Source organism: Nymphalis io, chromosome 19, assembly GCF_905147045.1.
Source record: "Nymphalis io chromosome 19, ilAglIoxx1.1, whole genome shotgun sequence".
Classification (NCBI taxonomy): Eukaryota; Metazoa; Arthropoda; class Insecta; order Lepidoptera; family Nymphalidae; genus Nymphalis; species Nymphalis io.
Genome location: NC_065906.1, coordinates 9,554,333 through 9,574,618, shown reverse-complemented (window position 1 = coordinate 9,574,618; position 20,286 = coordinate 9,554,333). Strand labels below are relative to the sequence as shown.

At 29.4% G+C, this 20,286-nt stretch overlaps 2 protein-coding genes across 3 annotated transcripts in view; one reads left to right on the top strand and one right to left on the bottom strand.

The window, feature by feature from the left end:
• LOC126776125 (uncharacterized) overlaps positions 1-20,286 on the bottom strand; it is a 585,155-nt gene that overhangs the window by 463,163 nt on the left and 101,706 nt on the right. The window contains exon 1 of one of the 2 annotated variants that reach the window (XM_050498422.1): positions 15,436-15,446. The exons of the other annotated variant lie outside the window; for it this stretch is intronic. The gene's annotated coding sequence lies outside the window, so the exon portion shown is untranslated. Of the gene's footprint in view, positions 1-15,435; positions 15,447-20,286 lie in introns of those variants that run through there. 2 annotated transcript variants of the gene reach the window in all.
• LOC126776088 (hemicentin-2) overlaps positions 1-20,286 on the top strand; it is a 231,799-nt gene that overhangs the window by 209,057 nt on the left and 2,456 nt on the right. The window contains exons 3-12 of the mRNA XM_050498369.1: positions 387-595; positions 7,345-7,455; positions 7,965-8,168; positions 10,105-10,256; positions 14,120-14,267; positions 14,585-14,715; positions 15,208-15,367; positions 15,731-15,834; positions 18,292-18,481; positions 20,069-20,202. Coding sequence (XP_050354326.1) covers positions 387-595; positions 7,345-7,455; positions 7,965-8,168; positions 10,105-10,256; positions 14,120-14,267; positions 14,585-14,715; positions 15,208-15,367; positions 15,731-15,834; positions 18,292-18,481; positions 20,069-20,202 — 1,543 coding nt within the window. The remainder of the gene's footprint in view (positions 1-386; positions 596-7,344; positions 7,456-7,964; positions 8,169-10,104; positions 10,257-14,119; positions 14,268-14,584; positions 14,716-15,207; positions 15,368-15,730; positions 15,835-18,291; positions 18,482-20,068; positions 20,203-20,286) is intronic.

Here is a 20,286-nt window from a genome sequence, read left to right as displayed (position 1 = left end):
ATAAAATATATTTAAATCTCTTCAGGTTTATCATATATCCTTTAATATTTATAGCTAACGAGTTTTCACCCACAAGTTAAGGGGATATGGTGATGTTGAAAAGAAGGGGCTGTTATAAAAAATTAGCATCTAAATTCAAGATTGCTTCATAACAAATTTCATCAAAATCTATTCAGTGTTATAGCTATAAAAGGTAACTAACAGACAGACAAGGCAAGACAGATTTATTAAAAAATGATAAAAAAGACGTGAATGTAAGAATTCAAAAAAGGAAAATTTGACACAATATTCACTTAAATGAACTTTTAACTTATATTACAATAATGCGTATTTAGTGGTAAGGTATTTTGCAATTTACTTCTAACTTGTTAACGTTTTTCATGAAGCGTGGATGCCAGGGAAAAAGACTTCGGTGTAGCAGAGCGGTGGTCAGATGAGAGTGTATTCGCATCAAGAGCGTACTTCCTACCTGAAAGAAGACCAGCAGAGCTCGGTGTTGATAGAGTTAGAGCAACTGATCAAGGAATATACAGATGTAGAGTAGACTTCAAGCAAGCACAAACCAGAAATTCCAGAGTGAATCTCACTGTAATAGGTAAGTTTATATAACATTTATACATCTATAGAGTATATCTTAACTATCCGCCCGATTGACATTAAATTTATCACAGTTACTCCTTCCCCGGAGTAGAAAATATACATAAAAATAATAATATATTCTTCATACATATAAACAAACATATGCAATTAATCACTGCTTACACGTGACTGTTTTGAAACATTTTTGTCAAAAAAGTCCTCCGATTGGTTGGTATTTTGAAATGAAACATTTACGAAATTTTAATAATGACATTACTGAATTCAAATTGCAAAATAAATAGTAGAAATATTATCATAATATTTTAAAGATATAAAAAAATAAAAGTCCCGATCCGGATCCAATTTGTTTTAAAAATGGATGAATCCAAATTGAAGTAAAATACACACGAGGCGGTAGCATGTAGGAGAAAATCAATAGCTAACGTAATTTGGGTTCGAAATGCTCGTATATCCTTTTGCTATTGTAATAAAGTTGAAAATGGAATGATTTAATTTATTTCAAATGATACATATATAGCGAGAAACAACGAGGCTATGGAGAAATTAACATGAAGCAAATCCAAAATCCGCTTTGTGCAAAAAACCGTGAGTGACTCGGGAGCTATTGACAATCTGAAACCTGACATTAATCCAGTGTTGAGGCGTGTAATGCGATAATAACTATGAAGCTATTTGTGAAGTTATGTGGCTTCTGTAATAATGTCATATTAATAAGCCTTAATACATGGATTATCACGTCGTGTTGTTGTTGACATTTTCAATTTTAATTCTGGAATGTTGTTAAATTTCGTTCTGTTAAGGACATGTTTGAAAAGGCAATTTAAAACGTACACCATGTTTCAAATAGTTGCCAATCATCGTTAAGCTTTAATTAACTTGTAAAAAAAAACCAGTACAGATTCGTGTACAGAAAATTTCGCTGATTTAAGTACAGTTTTTCCATAACATATAATTTTTACAACATCAACCACTTCACAAGTGATTCTAAGTTTTAGTGAAAAGATCTTCATGGTTGGAATTTGTCAACATGAATAGATTTTACTTTAAAGAAACACTAAAGAGGATTTTGAATCAAAGAGGCAAGACGACGTCAATTGCACGCTTCAACCTTTGTGAAGTTCATTTTAAAATAACAAAATTCAAGCAAAATACCAAATAATATATTCAAGTATTCATACATATGGATCCCAAAAAGGCACTCCAAGAACCTCCCTTATGTATATCATCCAGAAGTGCACTCGACTCCAGCGAATAAGATTATTTAGAGCTGTCTGCACAATATTCCAACCAAGACACAAAGGCTTATAATTCAACTGAAAAGCACATAAATATACCAATGAACGTTTTTGAAATTTGTGTCTTATTTCATTCCTGTAAAGTACATTTTTAAAATGAAATAATAAAATTCTAAATGTGCCCGAGTAAGATCGCAATTTATAATTATTTTAATTTAAAAAAAAAACGTTTTAAAATGAAAAAAAGAACTGACCGACTGACATATCTACGCGCCGACCAAACAACTGGAGCTAACACCATGTAATGTATAAAAATCCTTAATTTTTAAATTCTGAATTATGATACGGATGAAGCCGCTAGTAAAACGTATAATAACAACAACTAGTGATAATATATAATTATAATAATGATATAAACTTTATTTTTCGTCAATTTGTAAACATTCATTACATACATATTGCGTTTAATAGTTTTCCCAATAAACTGTTATTAACAATAACTTTAGCAAATTCATGAAACAAAAAAAAAAACAAAAAGTAAAACGAGTCAAACACGATAATTGACGGTTAATAACATAGTCATTGTCAAAATGAAGACGCGATGGCCTAGTGGTAAGAACGCGTGAATCTTAACCGATGATCGTGGGTTCAAACCCGGGCAAGCACCACTGAATTTTCATGTGCTTAATTTGTGTTTATAATTCATCTCGTGCTTAACGGTGAAGGAAAACATCGTGAGGAAACCTGCATGTGTCTAATTTCATTGAAATTCTGCCACATGTGTATTCTACCAACCCGCATTGGAGCAGCGTGGTGGAATAAGCTCCAAACCTTCTCCTCAAAAGGGAGAGGAGGCCTTAGCCCAGCAGTGCGACATTAACAGGCTGTTACTGTTACATTGTCAAAATAAACGGTGAACAACAAACAAAATAAAGTCTATAATAAACACTGTAAAGCTAATACAGGACAAACCCTAAAGCGTTTTAAAATGAACTAAAGAGAAAATGAATTTGTGGATATGTTTTTATCGCAGTACAGTTTATCTTTCTTCCCTTCTTTGGTAAAATGCCAAAAGTAGTTTCTTAGACTTCGTACATAACAGACGACACTTTTAGCTAGAATATTCTACGAAATTACCCTAGCCAAGCTATTTAAAACATGAGGAAAAAAAAACTGAATTTACTGGGTCTGCTTTAAGCTGCATTCAGCTGGATTTAGACGAACTGAACTTTTAAATATTTAAGTTAATGTAAGTTTTGCATAAAGGTTTTATATATTCAGCAAATGTTACATGTTTTTTTGGTACATTTTACATTAAAGTATTATCTGTGCAAGTTTTATGTTTGTTATATTTACTTTAATTAGGTATTGATGAGTGACATGCCGAATTTGCGAATTACACAATCATAAAATGTCAGATAGCGAAATGCAATATTGATCATTATGTTTTAAGGACATATGCGTCAAAATAACATATCAGGCTAAGTCGGTTTAATACATATTAAGTTATAATGGCAATTCTATTATCGCAAAACCGTAAAATCCAGTCTTTATGAAGAATATAAAAACAAAAATTTAAATTAAATGCTTATTTTTATTTATATCTTACTTAACACTATCTAAAATACGATTCTGAAACATTCGCGTGTAAGAATTTCTCGGAGAAGTATTAGAGTAAACACGATGACAGAATTTGCTTAATAGATTTAGATCCGGTCTATTCGCTCACAGAGCAACGTTTCTAGAATTTAAATTGTAAAACAATATACTCCTCTAGAGTATATGTTATTAATAATAGAAGTTAATTATGTATTTATTCATATTAGATGTCAAATTGAATACGTGGATCTTAACCGAAGATTGTGAGTTCAATCCCGGGCCCCCATTAAATATTCGTATGTGATTTGTGTTTATAATTAATTTCGTGCTCGGCGTTGAAGAAACACATTGTGAGAAAAATCACATGTGTCAGAAGAAATGAAGTTATATGTATATCCGCCTATTTGAAGTTCGTTAGATTTGTGGAATAAGCTCCAAACCTTCTCTTTAAGAGGATAGGAGGCCTTGGCCCAGCAGTGAGAAATTTACAGGCAAAGAACGCAGAGCATTTTTTAAGACAAAATTTAACTTTTATTTTTTATGTGTGAAGCAACTGCATTATATTTTCCTTAAGAAAAAATGTCTGTTCGTGACTTGCGAATAGCCTGTTCAAGAAATGCAAACAAAGATCATTGTTACCGTTTCCGTTTAAAATTATCTTAACATTATTAGAAGCTAAGTTTAATTAATGGTTCTGGAATAATAATTATTTTAATTAAAATAACTTTATAAAAATACCTAAAGCGTTCAAAATGCGTAAAACATTATTTTAATATCTAAGTACTATTATTTATAAAGTATTTTATTACTCAAGCACTTTGCGCTATCAGTTCTACACAATGTACCTGATTTAAGCTTAAAAGTTCTTTGAGCGTTCTTGAAACACATTATCAAGTTATTATTTACATTATTTAAGTAATTTAAATATAAGTACTAGGGAATTACTTAAAGAATATACAATGAAAATGTAAAAAAAAAAAACAAACTACACAGATATTATATTACAAGTAGAAAAAACGCGATCCAAAATATTTTCCTATGGCATTGTACACCAAGATGCTGACATCAATCTGAAACGCAAAACTCAGTCTTTTCGCTAAGCAAGCGTCAGCTTTGAGTCACCAGAAGAATGTGCCAGTTTCTTTTGTTTTTCTCTAGTACTTAAATTAAATTTGTATAAATATTTTAAAAAATAATTAACGATTAAAGTTATTTAAGAAAAGCTAATATTTCTTAAAACTTAATATTAAAGGAAGAATTTTCTTTCACTAAACAATTATGAAGATGTAGAAAATTAAATGCTATTTATATTTTACAAAAAAACTATAAACATTTTACAGTCTATTAAATCCATAAAACGCACATAAAAGAGACTAAGTAAAACCTCTTTTATTTCTAATTTAAATGTTGTCTTCTGAAAACCTTCAGTGACATACTTTGTTACTATAATGGAAACATACGTGGAGCGAAAGAAACCTTTTAAAGTTATTACGATGTCATTATAGACAAAATCATTAGTACTAACATCTAGCATACGTAGTTTATTATACAAAATCCACCTTTATAGCTAAAATAGTTACAAATTTTTAATTTTTATAAATATATATTAATATGCCACCCGGTGGTAACAAGTCATTAACGTCCCGAAAATTGCCACCGTAATTTTTTTTATCCATACCTTACGTCACTAATGCGCCACCGACCTTGGGAACTAAATTGTTGCATTCCATTGTGCCTGTAGTTACATTGGCTCGCTTCTCCTTTTAATTAAGTATTGTTGTTTGGCCTAGTAAGAACGCGTGAATCTTAACCGATGATCGTGGGTTCAAACCTAGGCAAGCACCACTGAATTTTCATGTGCTTAATTTGTGTTTATAATTCATCTCGTGCTTAACGGAGAAGGAAAACATCGTGAGGAAACCTGCATGTGTCTAATTTCATTGAAATTCTGCCACATGTGTATTCTACCAACCCGCATTAGAGCTGCGTGGTAGAATAAGCTCTAAACCTTCTCCTCAAAAGGGAGAGGAGGCCTTAGCCCAGCAGTGGGACATTAACAGGCTGTTACTGTACTGTATATATAAAATTATCTACGTAAGCTTATTGCTTTTACAACTTTTAATGAGTTTTTGAAGACATTTTTTTTTATAAAATAGTAGTAGTAGGAGCACGGGCAAATAGTTCACCTGATCTTAAGTGGTCACCACCGCCTATAGAAATTGACTATGTACAATTTCCTTACAATGCGCCACCAACCTTGGGATCGAAGATAGCCTTTTCTACTTAAGCGTTTTCATGGTCTTGTTTTTCTACAAATTCTATTGTAATTTTCTTTAGAAATACTATCGGAAACTAGTACCGAAAATTTCCAAGTAACAAGTATAATTAAATCTACATTCTACTTTTACATATCTTTTCTTTAAGAACTTGTGACTTCGCAACTTCATATCAACATCTAACTTTTATTAAACCACTTCATTAAGATCATTACTTTCTTTTCGTAATTATTTTACTTAAAATTTAAATCTTGATAATTTTTTTTTTGGTTAAGAAACAAAGACATCCAGTAAACAGTAAATTAAAATAGCTTCTTCAAATTTCTCAATGCTGGGCTAAGACATGTCCTTGTTGATTAGAAGTTTTGAAGCTTACACTGTCACGTTGGTGAAGATACATGCAGGTTCCGTCACGATATTATTCTGTATCGTCAAGCATGTAACGAAATAACGCAAATCAAACACATTAATTGAAGTGCTGCTTACTCGAGTTTAAACTTACAATCTTTGGCTAAAATTCAAGTGACCGGATCTATCTCAATTAGTTCAAAACCAATCACCCGAGTTTTCACATACTTAGCTTGCGTTTATTCATCATCTTTAGTGCTCGATATTAAAGGAAAATATTGTAAGGAAATCTGTCTATAAGTGTCGATTAGAGTTGTGTTATATAACCGTCAATACTAATCGGAACAGCGTGGTGAATATGCTCCAATTCTTCCTGAAAGGCATATGACATTTACAGATTTTTACTCTTTTGTTGATTTTAAATAAACAATGACTTTTTTTATTTGTGAGATAAGAAATTTAAAACTGATAGACTTATAAAAAAAAAATTATAGCACGGTGAAAATGTTCAAGTTATTTTGATAAAGGCGTAAATAATTTCATATTATACAAAACCTCATTTTAAAAGAGAAACCAAATTAGTTGATTATTCTTTATTAGTATAATAGCTTTCAAATTCTAAATCCCTTTAAACGGGTGATTGAATTCTCATTTAGCCAATTCTCCAAACTAATATGGCAACTCTCCAAGTTAAGCGATATAGGCTCCATATATAACCATAGTTTAATATAATACTTGTTATGTAGTTCGCTCACCTTTTTTCATGAAAAAAATAATAAATCTCTCCAAAAAAGACAGCGAAATCGCTATTGTCGTATGTATTATTGTATTTCTCGGAATACTTTCGTCGCCATCGGTATGTTTATTGCTGAAAGTCGCAAGTTCATTCAATTTCAATTCCAATAGCTATTATCTCATTCATACAACTAATCCAAATAAATCTAAATTACATAACCACAATTTTAGTATGACAGCTGTTGATTATAATACTTATATACGTGCCGGTTGGCGTGGTTGGATCACGCCAACGGTTGTGGGTTCGATTCCCATCTAGGACAGACATTTGTGTGCATGAACATATATGTTTGTCCTGAGTCTGATTGATATAAGTATGTATTTACAAAAGAAAAGTAGTTTATGTAGTATATCAGATGACTGGTTTCCATAGCACGAACTCTGCTTAGTGTGGGATCAGATGGCCGTGTGTAAATAAGTTCCCAGGATATTATTATTATTATTATATTCAGTTTTATTTGTGAAATGTAATATTTAATATGTTTTAACAGTACCGCCCAACAAAATGGTGATCACCGACGACAAAGGCGATATAAAACAGGCAATTGTTGGACCCTACGTTGAAGGAGACACGTTTACGCTCAAATGTGACGTTTTTGGGGGTGAGTTTATTTTTAAAATTATAGAAAAAATAACGATCAGTTACGGACACGTTATTCACAATAAGTAACTAAATACTAAATGCTGATCGGTTTCTTATGACGTCATCGATTGCCAACAACCGATGATATTTAAATTAAAGTCGAATTAGTTAGACTTTGATCAGCATTTCAGAAACTGGAGGTAAAAATTGCAAGTGAAATAATAATGACAAAAAAATAACTTACAATTAAGTAATAATTTTGATACTATAATAACAATTTTTTTAATTCGTATCAATTAAAATATAAACTGATAATATTTTTATATATATATATATATATATATATTATGTTTGTAAGGTAAGTATAATTAAACTAAAAATGAACATTCGTTTGTTATACTTATTATAATCTTGAATGTTAAAAAGATAATTAATAAATATGAAATAAAATATGAAACTTCATACACATAATTGAAAACTTGAGCGTAAGTACGAAAATGTTAATAAGCACTTAATATTATCATTCAGGTCGACCTCGGCCTTGGATTAAGTGGTTCAGGAATGAATTGGAAACAGACACACCAGCCACGACGTTACAAGGGACCAGTGTTAGAGGTGTACTTCGAGTTGGACCTTTGACCCGAGCCGATGTCAGAGCGACCCTGACATGTCGAGCGTCGAACCATTTGAGAGCACACCCCATCGAAACAACTCTTACCTTAGATATGAACTGTAAGTACATATTCCATGCTTGTAATAGTGATTACTTAATCCAACAGTGTTTTTATTTTATTGTTAACGTATATACAAATAACGTTATACGTATATATATATATATATATATATATAATAACGTTGTATATTAAAAACATTTCCTTACTGCTTATACAAAAATAGTGTAACAAAATGGTATATATTTTGTTAAAATTATAGACATTCAAATATAAAATTATCTGATTGATGAAATACTAAAAAAAAACTTCAACTTAAACATATAACAGAATTTTGTTATTAACATAAACTATTATGATCTAAATATGAATCTGTAGATCAAATGTTTGAAATAAGCTATAAATACTCTGTAGATACAAAGTAAGTAAAAAAATTAAAATATTTTCAATTTTTAAAATTAATTCAATTGAATATGTATATGTAAGAGGATTTTTTTTATATTCATATAATTCTCATGAAATAGTCAAATTACTACAATATACTTAAAAAATTAGGATTTAATAAGTTAAAAAACAATGATAACAATAGAACAGTAAAGCTACATTGTCAATTTTAAGCCATTAACGTATTTTTGTAGTTTACTTACGTGCGTAAATACATTAAATTTACATCAAGTATTATAAGATTAAAATTAACTTGAACAATTTAAAAGTCATCCCAAGATTTAAAGTCAAAGATTCTTCAGTGTCGTTTTTAAAATATCTTCTAAAAGCCTTCGTTACTTGCATATATTGACAAAATTATTTTATTTAAAACAATTTTAAAATTACATTTCATTGATTAAACATATTGACGCAGATATATTTATATCTTTATAAGCAATCATAGAAAGAGTAAATAATAATATTTGCAGGTTGTTTTGAAATCTCTGACTTTCAAGTTCGTTTTTTATTTACTCTGTCTGTCTTACTTAATATCGTTAGGAAAATTCGAAGCATAACTAAGTTTGATAGTTATCAAAGTACTATATGAACTTTAAGTTCTTTGATATTGAAATTCGGTAAAATTAACATCGCAAATACACTTGAATACTAAATACATACTTGAAAACTGAGTTTGAAGTTTAGAAATAACAATTTTGTGAATCTTCGCTTTCAGTATATTAATTTACTTAATGTGAAAAATAATTAGAGTCAACGCATGTTTTATTGTCAAAATTGGACTAAGAACGGATGTTACAGGGTCTTGAAGTTACACTTAAAGTTTTCTCAGCCTAAGATGACCTAAATATCAAACGAAGCTTGCTTGAATCGTTTCCGTTGCCAGACTGAAAATGACACCTGTCAACTGTGCTCGTTAGAAAAGTAACAAATCCTTTACTCAAGCGAGCATTGCAAGTTAGGTTGAAAATAATTTTATGCTGTTTAAATATCATCATGGGCTAGTATTGTGTATTTCTAAATCTTCAAGTTCAATTTGAATAAATTCTTTTGATGTTAATAAATAATATTTAGAGTTAAATAATTACAAATTAGGTTCTTGTTGGAAAATCAATTTATTATCAATCTTATCGTTTGAATAGTAGTTAAAATCTATGCATACTAAAGTTTATCTATTATAATTTTTTAAATTAAAATTTATTTCTTTAGGATCACCAACATGGCATACAGTAATAATTACAAATTAAAAGTTTACAAACCAATAGATCTAAGGATAAAAGTTGCCATAGGTAACCACGACATTCAAAAATGACACTAAGCATTTTAAATAATAATGAAAAAAAGGATAAATAAAGTAAAAATAAATTTCAAATTAAAATGTATAATCATGAATTTTAAAAACTAATTAATTTTATTTAACTAACATTACAATACATATAACTAATTCGATTGTACCAAAAATATTGGTAACGGATTGGCTATCTCTTTTCTCCGTTAAAATAATTCTAGTGATGACCGATAAACTACATTAGATTATCAGACAATTTTTCTTTCAGTCCCTCCTTTAAGCGTTCACATACTTGGATCAAATCAGCCTCTATCAGCAAGTAGGAGATATGATCTCCTCTGCCAAAGCTCTGGGTCACGTCCGCCCGCATCCATCACCTGGTGGAAGAACGGACACAGGATAAACAACGCTAAAGAGACGGTAAGAAGGTTGAATTTCATTTAAGCCAAAATTTCAATGTTTTCACATGCAAGTTTAGTTTGGTTGGATGTAGAATAATATTAGGAAATGTATACAATTTTCGATCCATCGACAAGTGTTGTTACTCTTCGAACTACTACCGTACTGTAATATTGGTACAACAATAAATTAGTTATGTTATGTCTTCATTATCACGATTAAAAATATTCTAAATTTAAAAAATATATAGTCCTAGGTAGTTTTACGTGACAAAGTAAATTTACTTGAAAGCTTTAAATTTGTGGTAAGTTTGCATAATTCACTTACGACATTTTTTTTTTAATTTTTTTTGTATCTTGAAAATTATTTGTATAATTAATAAAATGTATTTATTAATTTACTAAATACTCCTTATTTTCTTTTCAGAACTTCTATTCAAACAATTTTGATACCGGGAAGCCAATATCGATACCGGGAATTATAAAGTTCCCGCTATCGACATTGGCTTCATCTTTGAACTATTATTTAAGTAAACTAAAAAGAATAAATAAATTACGTAAGCAAAAAAAGAAGAACTACTTTTAAAAACAAAACTTGCTAAAATTATAACAAAAAAAGAAGAAAACGTTATTATAAAAATTGTCAATTAAATTAATTAATGTAAAACTGGAAAGATGATTTTTACAATATTTCAAGAAGAAATATTACATATATAGAAATATTACAGCTGAAGCTACCTCGTTTAATCCTTGTTTGAACCTATAAGGATAAATTTCTATCTTGATGTAGTGCTATCGACTAAAGCATTTTTTTAATGTCGTTCATATTATAAAAATAATTGATTATTTCTGTTAATAATTAATTTTATTTCATAAATTTTACAATTACTTCACAAATCTTAGAATCACAACATTACAAATTACATTTACAAATTAAGCACATGAAAATTCAGTGTTGTTTGCCTCGGTTTGAACCCGCAAATTTCGCTTAAAATTCACATGTTTCAGCCACTGGGCCATTGCGAGTAACGCTTATAAATTGAATAAAGATTTTTGAGTTTTACTTTTGACTTTTATATTAATATAAAATATTTTATCACTTTATAATTTATTTTGAATCAATAATCGTTGTCAAATTCGTTTCATTTGACTTTCAGGGTTCTAGTATTTTAATATCTCAACACTAACTCACAAATTCCTGTAAAACCGAAGCCTAACAAATGGGTATAGAAAATTATGGTGATAACAACCTACTTCACGAATATCTCTTATAAAAAATAAATAAATAATTGCACTTTAAATGTGTCGCATATTTCTTCGGTATTTGATCTTATCTTCATTACTTTTATAGGACATTAAAACTTAAGGAATGTTAGAAACGAGTTATAGACTATTCTTTAACCGGTAATAAAAGACTTGTTATGTCTAATCAATTCTAAACTTTCAAAGAAGCTAATTTTGCGCCAACAGAATTTATCGAGGTGCTCCGTAATCTTTATTACCATGAGAAACAACATCGCGAAGTCAACTTAAAATAAGGGCACGTAGATGTAATAAATGTAGATTGAATGGGACAAGCAGCGCTTCGGGCGTACTCAAATCGGTCGTAAGGGAGGCCCAAGCTAAGAGAGTGCACGCTATGGAGAACTTGGGGACTTTATCTGAGAAAGTATGCAATTATATCTTATTAGAAACTAAGTATGTAAATTGAAATTTAGTAATTTTCATTAAAATTCAACACAACCTGTCGACGTTGTAATAAATAATTCACCATTATCGTTTTATATAAGGAAATTACACTTTTGTATGACTGCTAATTCGGGTAAATAGTATTAATTATTTTGTCTCGGCTATTACACTATTAAGATGTTAGATTATTTAAAAACTGGACATACTTAATTAATTCTTCATAACGTAGTTTTATATTTACAAAAATAAAATAGTGCCTCAATTTTTCGTGTAATATATAAATACTAATAAAAATACTTATATGATACTCAATAAATGGAAATTAATTCATATCGTGCGTTTATACTTTTTATATTATTTGTCATCGTAATCATTATCTTAAGTCAGTTGATCAGAACAAATATAAATGTTTATTGTGACATAATTTCAAGGCGTTAAGTTAAAAATGTATATTTCATTATTAACATGCTTCCAAATATAAATAGGCAACCGAAAAATCTAAAGACCAGATTTAATAAAAATAAAACAAATCAACCAACCATATTTTTATTAGTTATGAAATATACATAAATAAAATATATTGTCAAAATATAAGAATTAATGAAAATTACTAAACTATATTACTTTGAAAAAAATCAAAAGATAAAGTTACATACAGCGCCATCTCTTGATAATTAAATTAAACACAATAATTATAAAGATTTCCTCTCTACGAGAACATTTTATTCAGTAAGTCAACGAATTGTTGCAACACCGTTAGCAAATTATTTCCTGGAGTCAAGCGTAATGCATTGACTCGTTTTGTAGACGATTAAACGATTTGAATAAACTGCTTTCATTAACGGAATTAATTTTAATGAGGACAGCTGATGAAATTCACAGCCTAATGAGATGTCAAAGATTTATTATTTCTCTCATCTAAAGGTCATCGGGGGCCACTTCATTTGTTAGTGAACTGGGGGTTTCATTGTTACGACTTCTGTTAAGAAATAAGCAAATCAATCGGATATATTGTTAAAATGTTCATTTAAAAGATCATTTTTTTTTAAATTTGTAAACATTGCTATGCTATAATTATGTGAATATACACACTTTCTATTGCATATATAAAAAAGTAGCTCTTGTGACTTAAAAGTAATTATAGCTCGCCATGTCTTACTCAATAATTTTCCTTTTAGGAAAAATGTTTGGAGCTGTTTTTTAGTTTTCAATGTCCATTTGTATATATATTGTATATGTGACTGATTTTAATCTGAAACATGATAACTTTTCTCGCTACGACTCTTTAAACACATTCAAGTTCTCGAGTATTTTTGAATGAACGCGTATCATTACCGTTTTATTATTGTTTTATATTAACAAATCGAAGCGAAGAAGCGATTGAAATCTGATATCTTCAAATTTGTTGAAGCATCTCAAATGTCTTAATCTGTAAAGACGTCTAGCCATGACGTCAATAGTACAATATAACAAATACTTTTAATATATATATATATATATGACTACAAATCGTGTATATATTTGTACAATCGATGTTGTCAAATTTATCACATATTTTCTAAGAATATAGTTTACAAAGTAGCTATTCAGAACCTTCTAGAATAAGATATCTACGATCTCAGCGAAGTTGTCATAAATATTAAATTAGACTTGGAATAAGACGGCTCGTAAATAACTTTGCGAAGTGTTAAGGATAAGTATCTGACGTCACGGTTGTAGTGACGTAATCCAGATCGGGAGTCATTCCATTTATTATTCCTTTCCAACTCCTTTAAAACAATGGAACATGTGCATGTTATAAAACCTTAAAGAATTTAGTAGCTCGCTTCTTTGGGATTTTGTTTCCATTGCTATCTTCTATTTTCAAATATTTTTCGTTAGCCTTTTATTTCATAAAATTTGCATTAAAATTCTTCGATATTAAATTTTGTTCTTTAGGAATATAATAAATTTACACGATGTAATTATTATTTTCTTGTATGTTTTTAATTTGATTCGAAAATGTCTTAATTAATTTATTAACTGTTAGTCTTTTTTTTCAAAATATTACTTTCATTTATAATTTATTACTCTTAAACGTTCTTAGGACACATTTTAATGGAACTATAATTTATTTTTCTCTCTCATATATAATTATTTTTTTTACAAAATGTGTTGTGCAGAGTTGTATTAATATAAGCAATATTTCACCAACAGTTATCAACAGACGGGAATACGACGACATCAACTGTATCCATCCAGCTCAATAAAGCTGATGCCGGAGCTAAGCTTGCATGTCGCGCTTCTAATCCTCAGATGCCATCTATACCAGCTATGGAAGATGACTGGTTATTAGATATTCAATGTGAGTCAATTATTTTTTAATTTAATTTAAATATAATTCATGAAATTTAAGACAAACTTTATATACAAAATAAACAAAACACTAATAAATACGTGTCGCCTAATAACTTGCAAGTTTTTAGAAATAAACGGAGAGTAAACTAACAATCTTTAAAATTAACCATCCTGTTCATAATAATAATTAAAATATTAACATTCATATTAATAATAATAACAACATAAAATATATTACAAACTTAATCCTCCAAATGTACGAAGTGTCGTAAATTTTATATATAACTATTATAACATGGCTATAAAATTTAACTTCCCCACCAGATGTTCCAGAAACGATAGTACGGTTGGGCACTAATTTAGACCCGACGAATATCAGAGAGGGCTCGGACGTGTACTTCGATTGCATCATCAAAGCTCATCCCTATGTATATAAAGTCGAGTGGAGACACAACGTGAGTTCTTATATAATGAACATCATTAAATTCCCTTTGAAATTGATATTTTATTTTCATATGTTCGACATTGAATAAATAAAATTCGAGATCATATCATAAGTATAATTATGGTACAAGTGGATCTCAAAGCGATAGGAAATTCGTATTAAATAAAGATGTAATAAATTGAAGATTAATTTTCTTCGAAAAACGATATTGAAACGTGATACTTTTTTGTTGATTTTGGTAAATATTGTCTCGAAGAAATTTGTTCCTAATGATCCTTGAACAAATTTGGACGAAAGTAGCCTAAATATTCGTAAATATTTAGCAGTTAATCACTCAAGATCTTTTGCATCATTGTTGTGATAAAATAATAATCTTTGAAATTCAAATGTCGTTATTTATGTCATTCAACGAAAATCTAATATAAAAATTTTAAGATAATAGTAGCGAAATATTGAAATCGAGATTTAAATTAAATGTTTAATAAAGATTTCTATTTCATAGGGTAAGACCCTCCATCACAATGTGGGACAAGGCATCATAATTAGTAACCAGTCATTGGTGCTACAAGGAGTGGGGCGGAAAACAGCCGGCAACTATACCTGTGTCGGTTTCAATGCTGAAGGAGACGGGGAAAGTAAAGCATTCTCTTTGGATGTATTATGTGAGTAAAAAATATTACAAGGGTGTATATATAATGTATGTCTATACTGAATTTACCAGGTAATATTTATGTTTTGTTTATCCTAACTAATATTATAAATGCGAATGTGAGTTTGTATGTTTGTTACGCTTTCACGCCTAAACTACTAAACCGATTTTGATAATGCTTTCACCAATAGAAAGCTACATTTTCAGCGAGTAACATAGGCTACTTTTGTCCCCGTATACCCACGGGAACGGGAACTACGCGGGTTAAACCGTGGGCAAAACGATAGTACATTATAAATGTTGTATCTCAGTGCATAGACAATTTTTTCCATTGTTTTGATTTGAAGAGAAGGTTATAAAATACATTTGGTATCAGATGCACCGACCTGCAGGAGTTCTCAGCAAAGAGTACACGGCGTCGCTAAACAAGAACGCGCTCACATCACGTGCCACGTTGACGCAAACCCACCTGAAGTCAGCGTAAGTAAAAACAAATCGGAGTTTGCTTATAAAAGAAACTTAAAGGATTCCGAGAAGAATCGATCTGATAATACAATAATATTGTAAATGTGAAACAAAGTTTTCTTCTTCTCTATAATAAATAACATAACATAAAATATATATATACCTAAAATGTACACAGTATGCATAATTTAATTATAATAATTTTACGTTAAATATCATAATTGAAAACGCTGAAAACAGAGCAACGTTTATGAAACTTTGCATATGGAAACATCCTACAAATTACACTTTACAATGTTACTATTACTCATTGATACTAAGAAGAGTCAATTTCCTATCTAATAATCTAATCGTGTTGCCAAAAAAAACAATGCGAGTCCCGAATAGCAACTAAATTTGACCGACACATCAGCAAAAGTAAAATCAAATAAATCTTGCCATAAATCCTTCTTTATTTGATAAAGGTGACGTAAAACTGATTGATGGATGCCAAATAGTTTTCGAAGCGTTTTTAGATAATAAAAGTACATAACATGGAAAAATAAATTTTGTTAAACTATCGTTAACTTCTTTTTAGTAATATCGATTTTGTTTCAATTCTCTCAGCTAATGTAACATCCACAATCTGTAATTTGAATCGATATTTCGAAATGCGATGTAAGTACCGAACAACGAATTTTAACAGTTAATACTCTTTAAAATAGCTGTCAATCCTTTGTGACTCTTTTGTGATACGTTATATGAAATTGTTTGATTAGAAGTTTTATAAAATTTTACATAATAAAATCATAAATATATAAACTGCTATTAATTATGTGATAAATTGAAATATAGCTAGATTTTATTGAAATTCGTTCAATTATTCGAGCACGATTAAGAAAATAACAAACAATACGTTTGTGTTATTACATTTATAACTAAGCAAAATAAAGCAAAGATTTTTTTAAATGTAATCACATTTAAAAAATTCTCACAAAATTACTCCCATTACCGAAATAAGAATCTAATGAAATACTAAAATAGTTTTGAGTGTTATTAGAAATGAACGTTTCTTTATATATATATTATTTAAAATATATAGGCAGACTGGCAAAAAGGCCACCTTATGGTTAAGTTGTTACCAACCTTAGGAACTAAGACGTTATGTCCCTTGTATACGAACAATATTAAGTATTGCTTTTTGATAGTAGATTATGACAATAAATGAGTGGTACCACCATATACTATTATATAAATTACTTTTATACTGTTGTTAGAATAGAATAGAATAGAAATAAGGGATAGCAGCATAGCAGCTACGATTTTTAACTTAGTAACACGATATGAAATAAACAGTTAACGCCACGTAAAATACTGATTTTTTTTTACCTGAAGGCATTCTCTGCCAGTCAACCTTTAGGCTAAACAGACATCCGTGAAGGCGGTAATTAGTAAATGATATCATCCACAATACACAAATATGTACATACATATATATAAAATTATAAAAATAAATAAGAATATATATACATACACATATAATATGCTTCGAAATATATAAATAATAGTGTATTACATATTATGTCATAATAAGAACTAGGAACTTAGGAAGTTTCTGTTTTTATTTTTGTGACTGATCACTCGCTCGTCTTCATTTCAGCGTCTAACGATAATTATGATATGTATATACTGATACGTTTTGCAGTAAAAATAGATGAAAACGAAGAAACTTGATAACGAATATCCACCTAAAAGTAATCCTCTAAGCGAACTCTTTGTAAATGTTAAAACAACATAACGCTAACCAACTAAGCTAAAGAAAACAAAGATACAATTCTTTGAGATACGAAACGTCGAGATGTCTTGAATTTATCATAACTTTATTATACTGGTGATTCGATTCCACCATGCTCTATTTCCTAGCGTCACTGTGAACTTTTCAACTGTAACCGGTGACTACTTCTCTTTCTTTTTCAAATTCATATTAAGAACTTATAAACGAGTTATGAATTTGTGAGCTCCTTCTAAATATTTTGTACCCAGTGAGCTAAATATCGTTCATTACGAAATGAATCGAGACTGGCATCACTCCAGTAAATAATTTACTTGTCTTCGTGATTTTATGATTAATTTGATAGCAAATATTTTTGTTTTGAGGAACTTTATTAAAATCTGAGAACGTAGTTGTAGATTTATGAATTACTTAATTGTTATGCAATAAATATTTTTAATTTTGTTTTTTTGCGAAATTAAAATGTTTTTCGATGATTTCAAAAATATTTTTAGATAGATGTTTTTATTTAAGCTCAAAATGACCACAAATTTAACATAACCTTGTTCATTCTTGCTTCAAAAATTAGTTTGATCGATCATGTTAATCTAATTAAAAATTCTGACACAGCGTAATCTTTTAATTTACTGAATAAAGGACTCAGAGTGAGATTAATAAATTAAGCTATTAAAGCTTTTAATAAATAATAGAAAATGTTACAGTTTCGATGGACATTCAACAACACAGCCAACAGTAACGAAGTTAGCGATACGTACGTTTCAAGATCCGGCACAAGTTCCACTGTGACTTACACGCCGCACACCGAGATGGACTACGGAACGCTCCTTTGTTGGGCACACAATAGAATTGGAAAACAAAGAGTGCCATGCGTGTACCACATAATTGCTGCAGGTAAGGAAGAATATAAAACGATTGCTTAAAGTAAACATAACCAAAACTAGCAATCCATAGAAATATCAACAAATGCTCAACCAAATGTCTATGTGAATGATGATAATTAATAAATCTGATATCCAAAATTAAGTAATGTGGTTTGAACAAAACAAGAACACCAAAAATAATTTGAAAATTATTTGCATTAGTACAACTAAATACATGAATGTCTCACGCATGTTTTAATGCGTTTCCAATACTCTTTTTAAATCTGCCTATTTTTTATATATATTTTTTTATTGCTTTTCTTCTATTTGACGATTTGTCAAAGTGCACTTGATGAGACATATCGTATTTATATATTAGATAGATAAGTGCGTAAATATTATTCTCAAATCATCACCAAGCTTCGAAGATTTCTCCACAAAAGTGTGATGAATGTATTCATCTCATTAGATATGCCATATTTTCGCTTGATTTAATGTTAATGGTCATATCTGTAGACAAAAGTCTATTCTACAAAAAGAATTATTTTCATCCCAAAATAAATTAGGAAATATCAATAGATGACGAAATGAAAAAAAAAACGATTTTGATTTAATAAATATATAAAAAAAGCTTTAAAGTATCCACCTATATATAGTTGTATCAGTTTTAAAAAAAGCCAACTAACTTTTTAATATTTTTAAATCCAAATAGTAGCTTGTATATAAAATTATTACATTACATATTAAAGTAATTGTTTCAAAATAATCTTGTTTTTTTTTTTAATTTAAAATTTTGCTATTGTCGTTGTATCCTTTGGAAGTTTATATCAGTATATATCAAGAAAAGAATATCCTACAACAATAAGCTCACCACTGAAAATTCCAGGTAAATAGATTATTCAATATAGAAGCACGACACTTGGTTTGGATTATCCAAAGACTTCTATCGCTTCAGAAATATATTATCAGAAATATCTATCATGGTAAGAACTGACGAAAGAAACTCAGTAAATAAGTATTAGTGTCAATGCAAAACTTTAGAAATGTTAAGCTTCTTACATAGCTCTTGACGATTTTGTTTTAATGTTCAAGAATTGTGATAAAACTGGAACAATTGACACACTATCTACGTTAAAAGCAATTTAGTATTCAGCAAGCTTCAGTATTTTAATGCAAAATAATAGTTTTTAATTTAAATATTTTTTCACATTATTCATTTTCACATAAAAGTGGATTTGAAAAAACTTTATTTCAATCCCCTTTTATTCTTTCTTAATTGTTTTACAACTAATGTCCATGTTTAATATTCGAATACAATTTATTCTAATTAGGATTAAAGAAGCACAGCAATAGTCAAATCCTCAATACAGTCTTTTATTTTACGACGTCGTTTTATCAATAATTAGGATGTATGATTGTCTTTTTACGTTAACGTTATAGCAATATCTCCAAAATATATAATAAAAAATTTATTTTAAGCCTTGTATGTATCTTGACCTTACATTTAATTACTAACCAATTTTTCTGAAAAATATTATGACCGTTGGACATTGCAGTTGAATCGAAGAAAATACAGGGTAAAAAAGTCTGTCATGTATTTTTTTTTTAATTGTTGTAGGTCGACCAGATCAAGTTCACAATTGCACGGTAGTTAATGCGTCTCTCACTTCATTCGGGGTTCGTTGTTCCGAAGGTTTCAATGGAGGAATGCCTCAATCATTCTTATTAGAAGTTAGAGAAATTGTTACTCAGGTAAGCTATACACAAAACGATTTTTAAGTATTTATAAGATCTAGTTTTATGTTATAATTCAAGAGTTAGAGGCAAAACACAAAA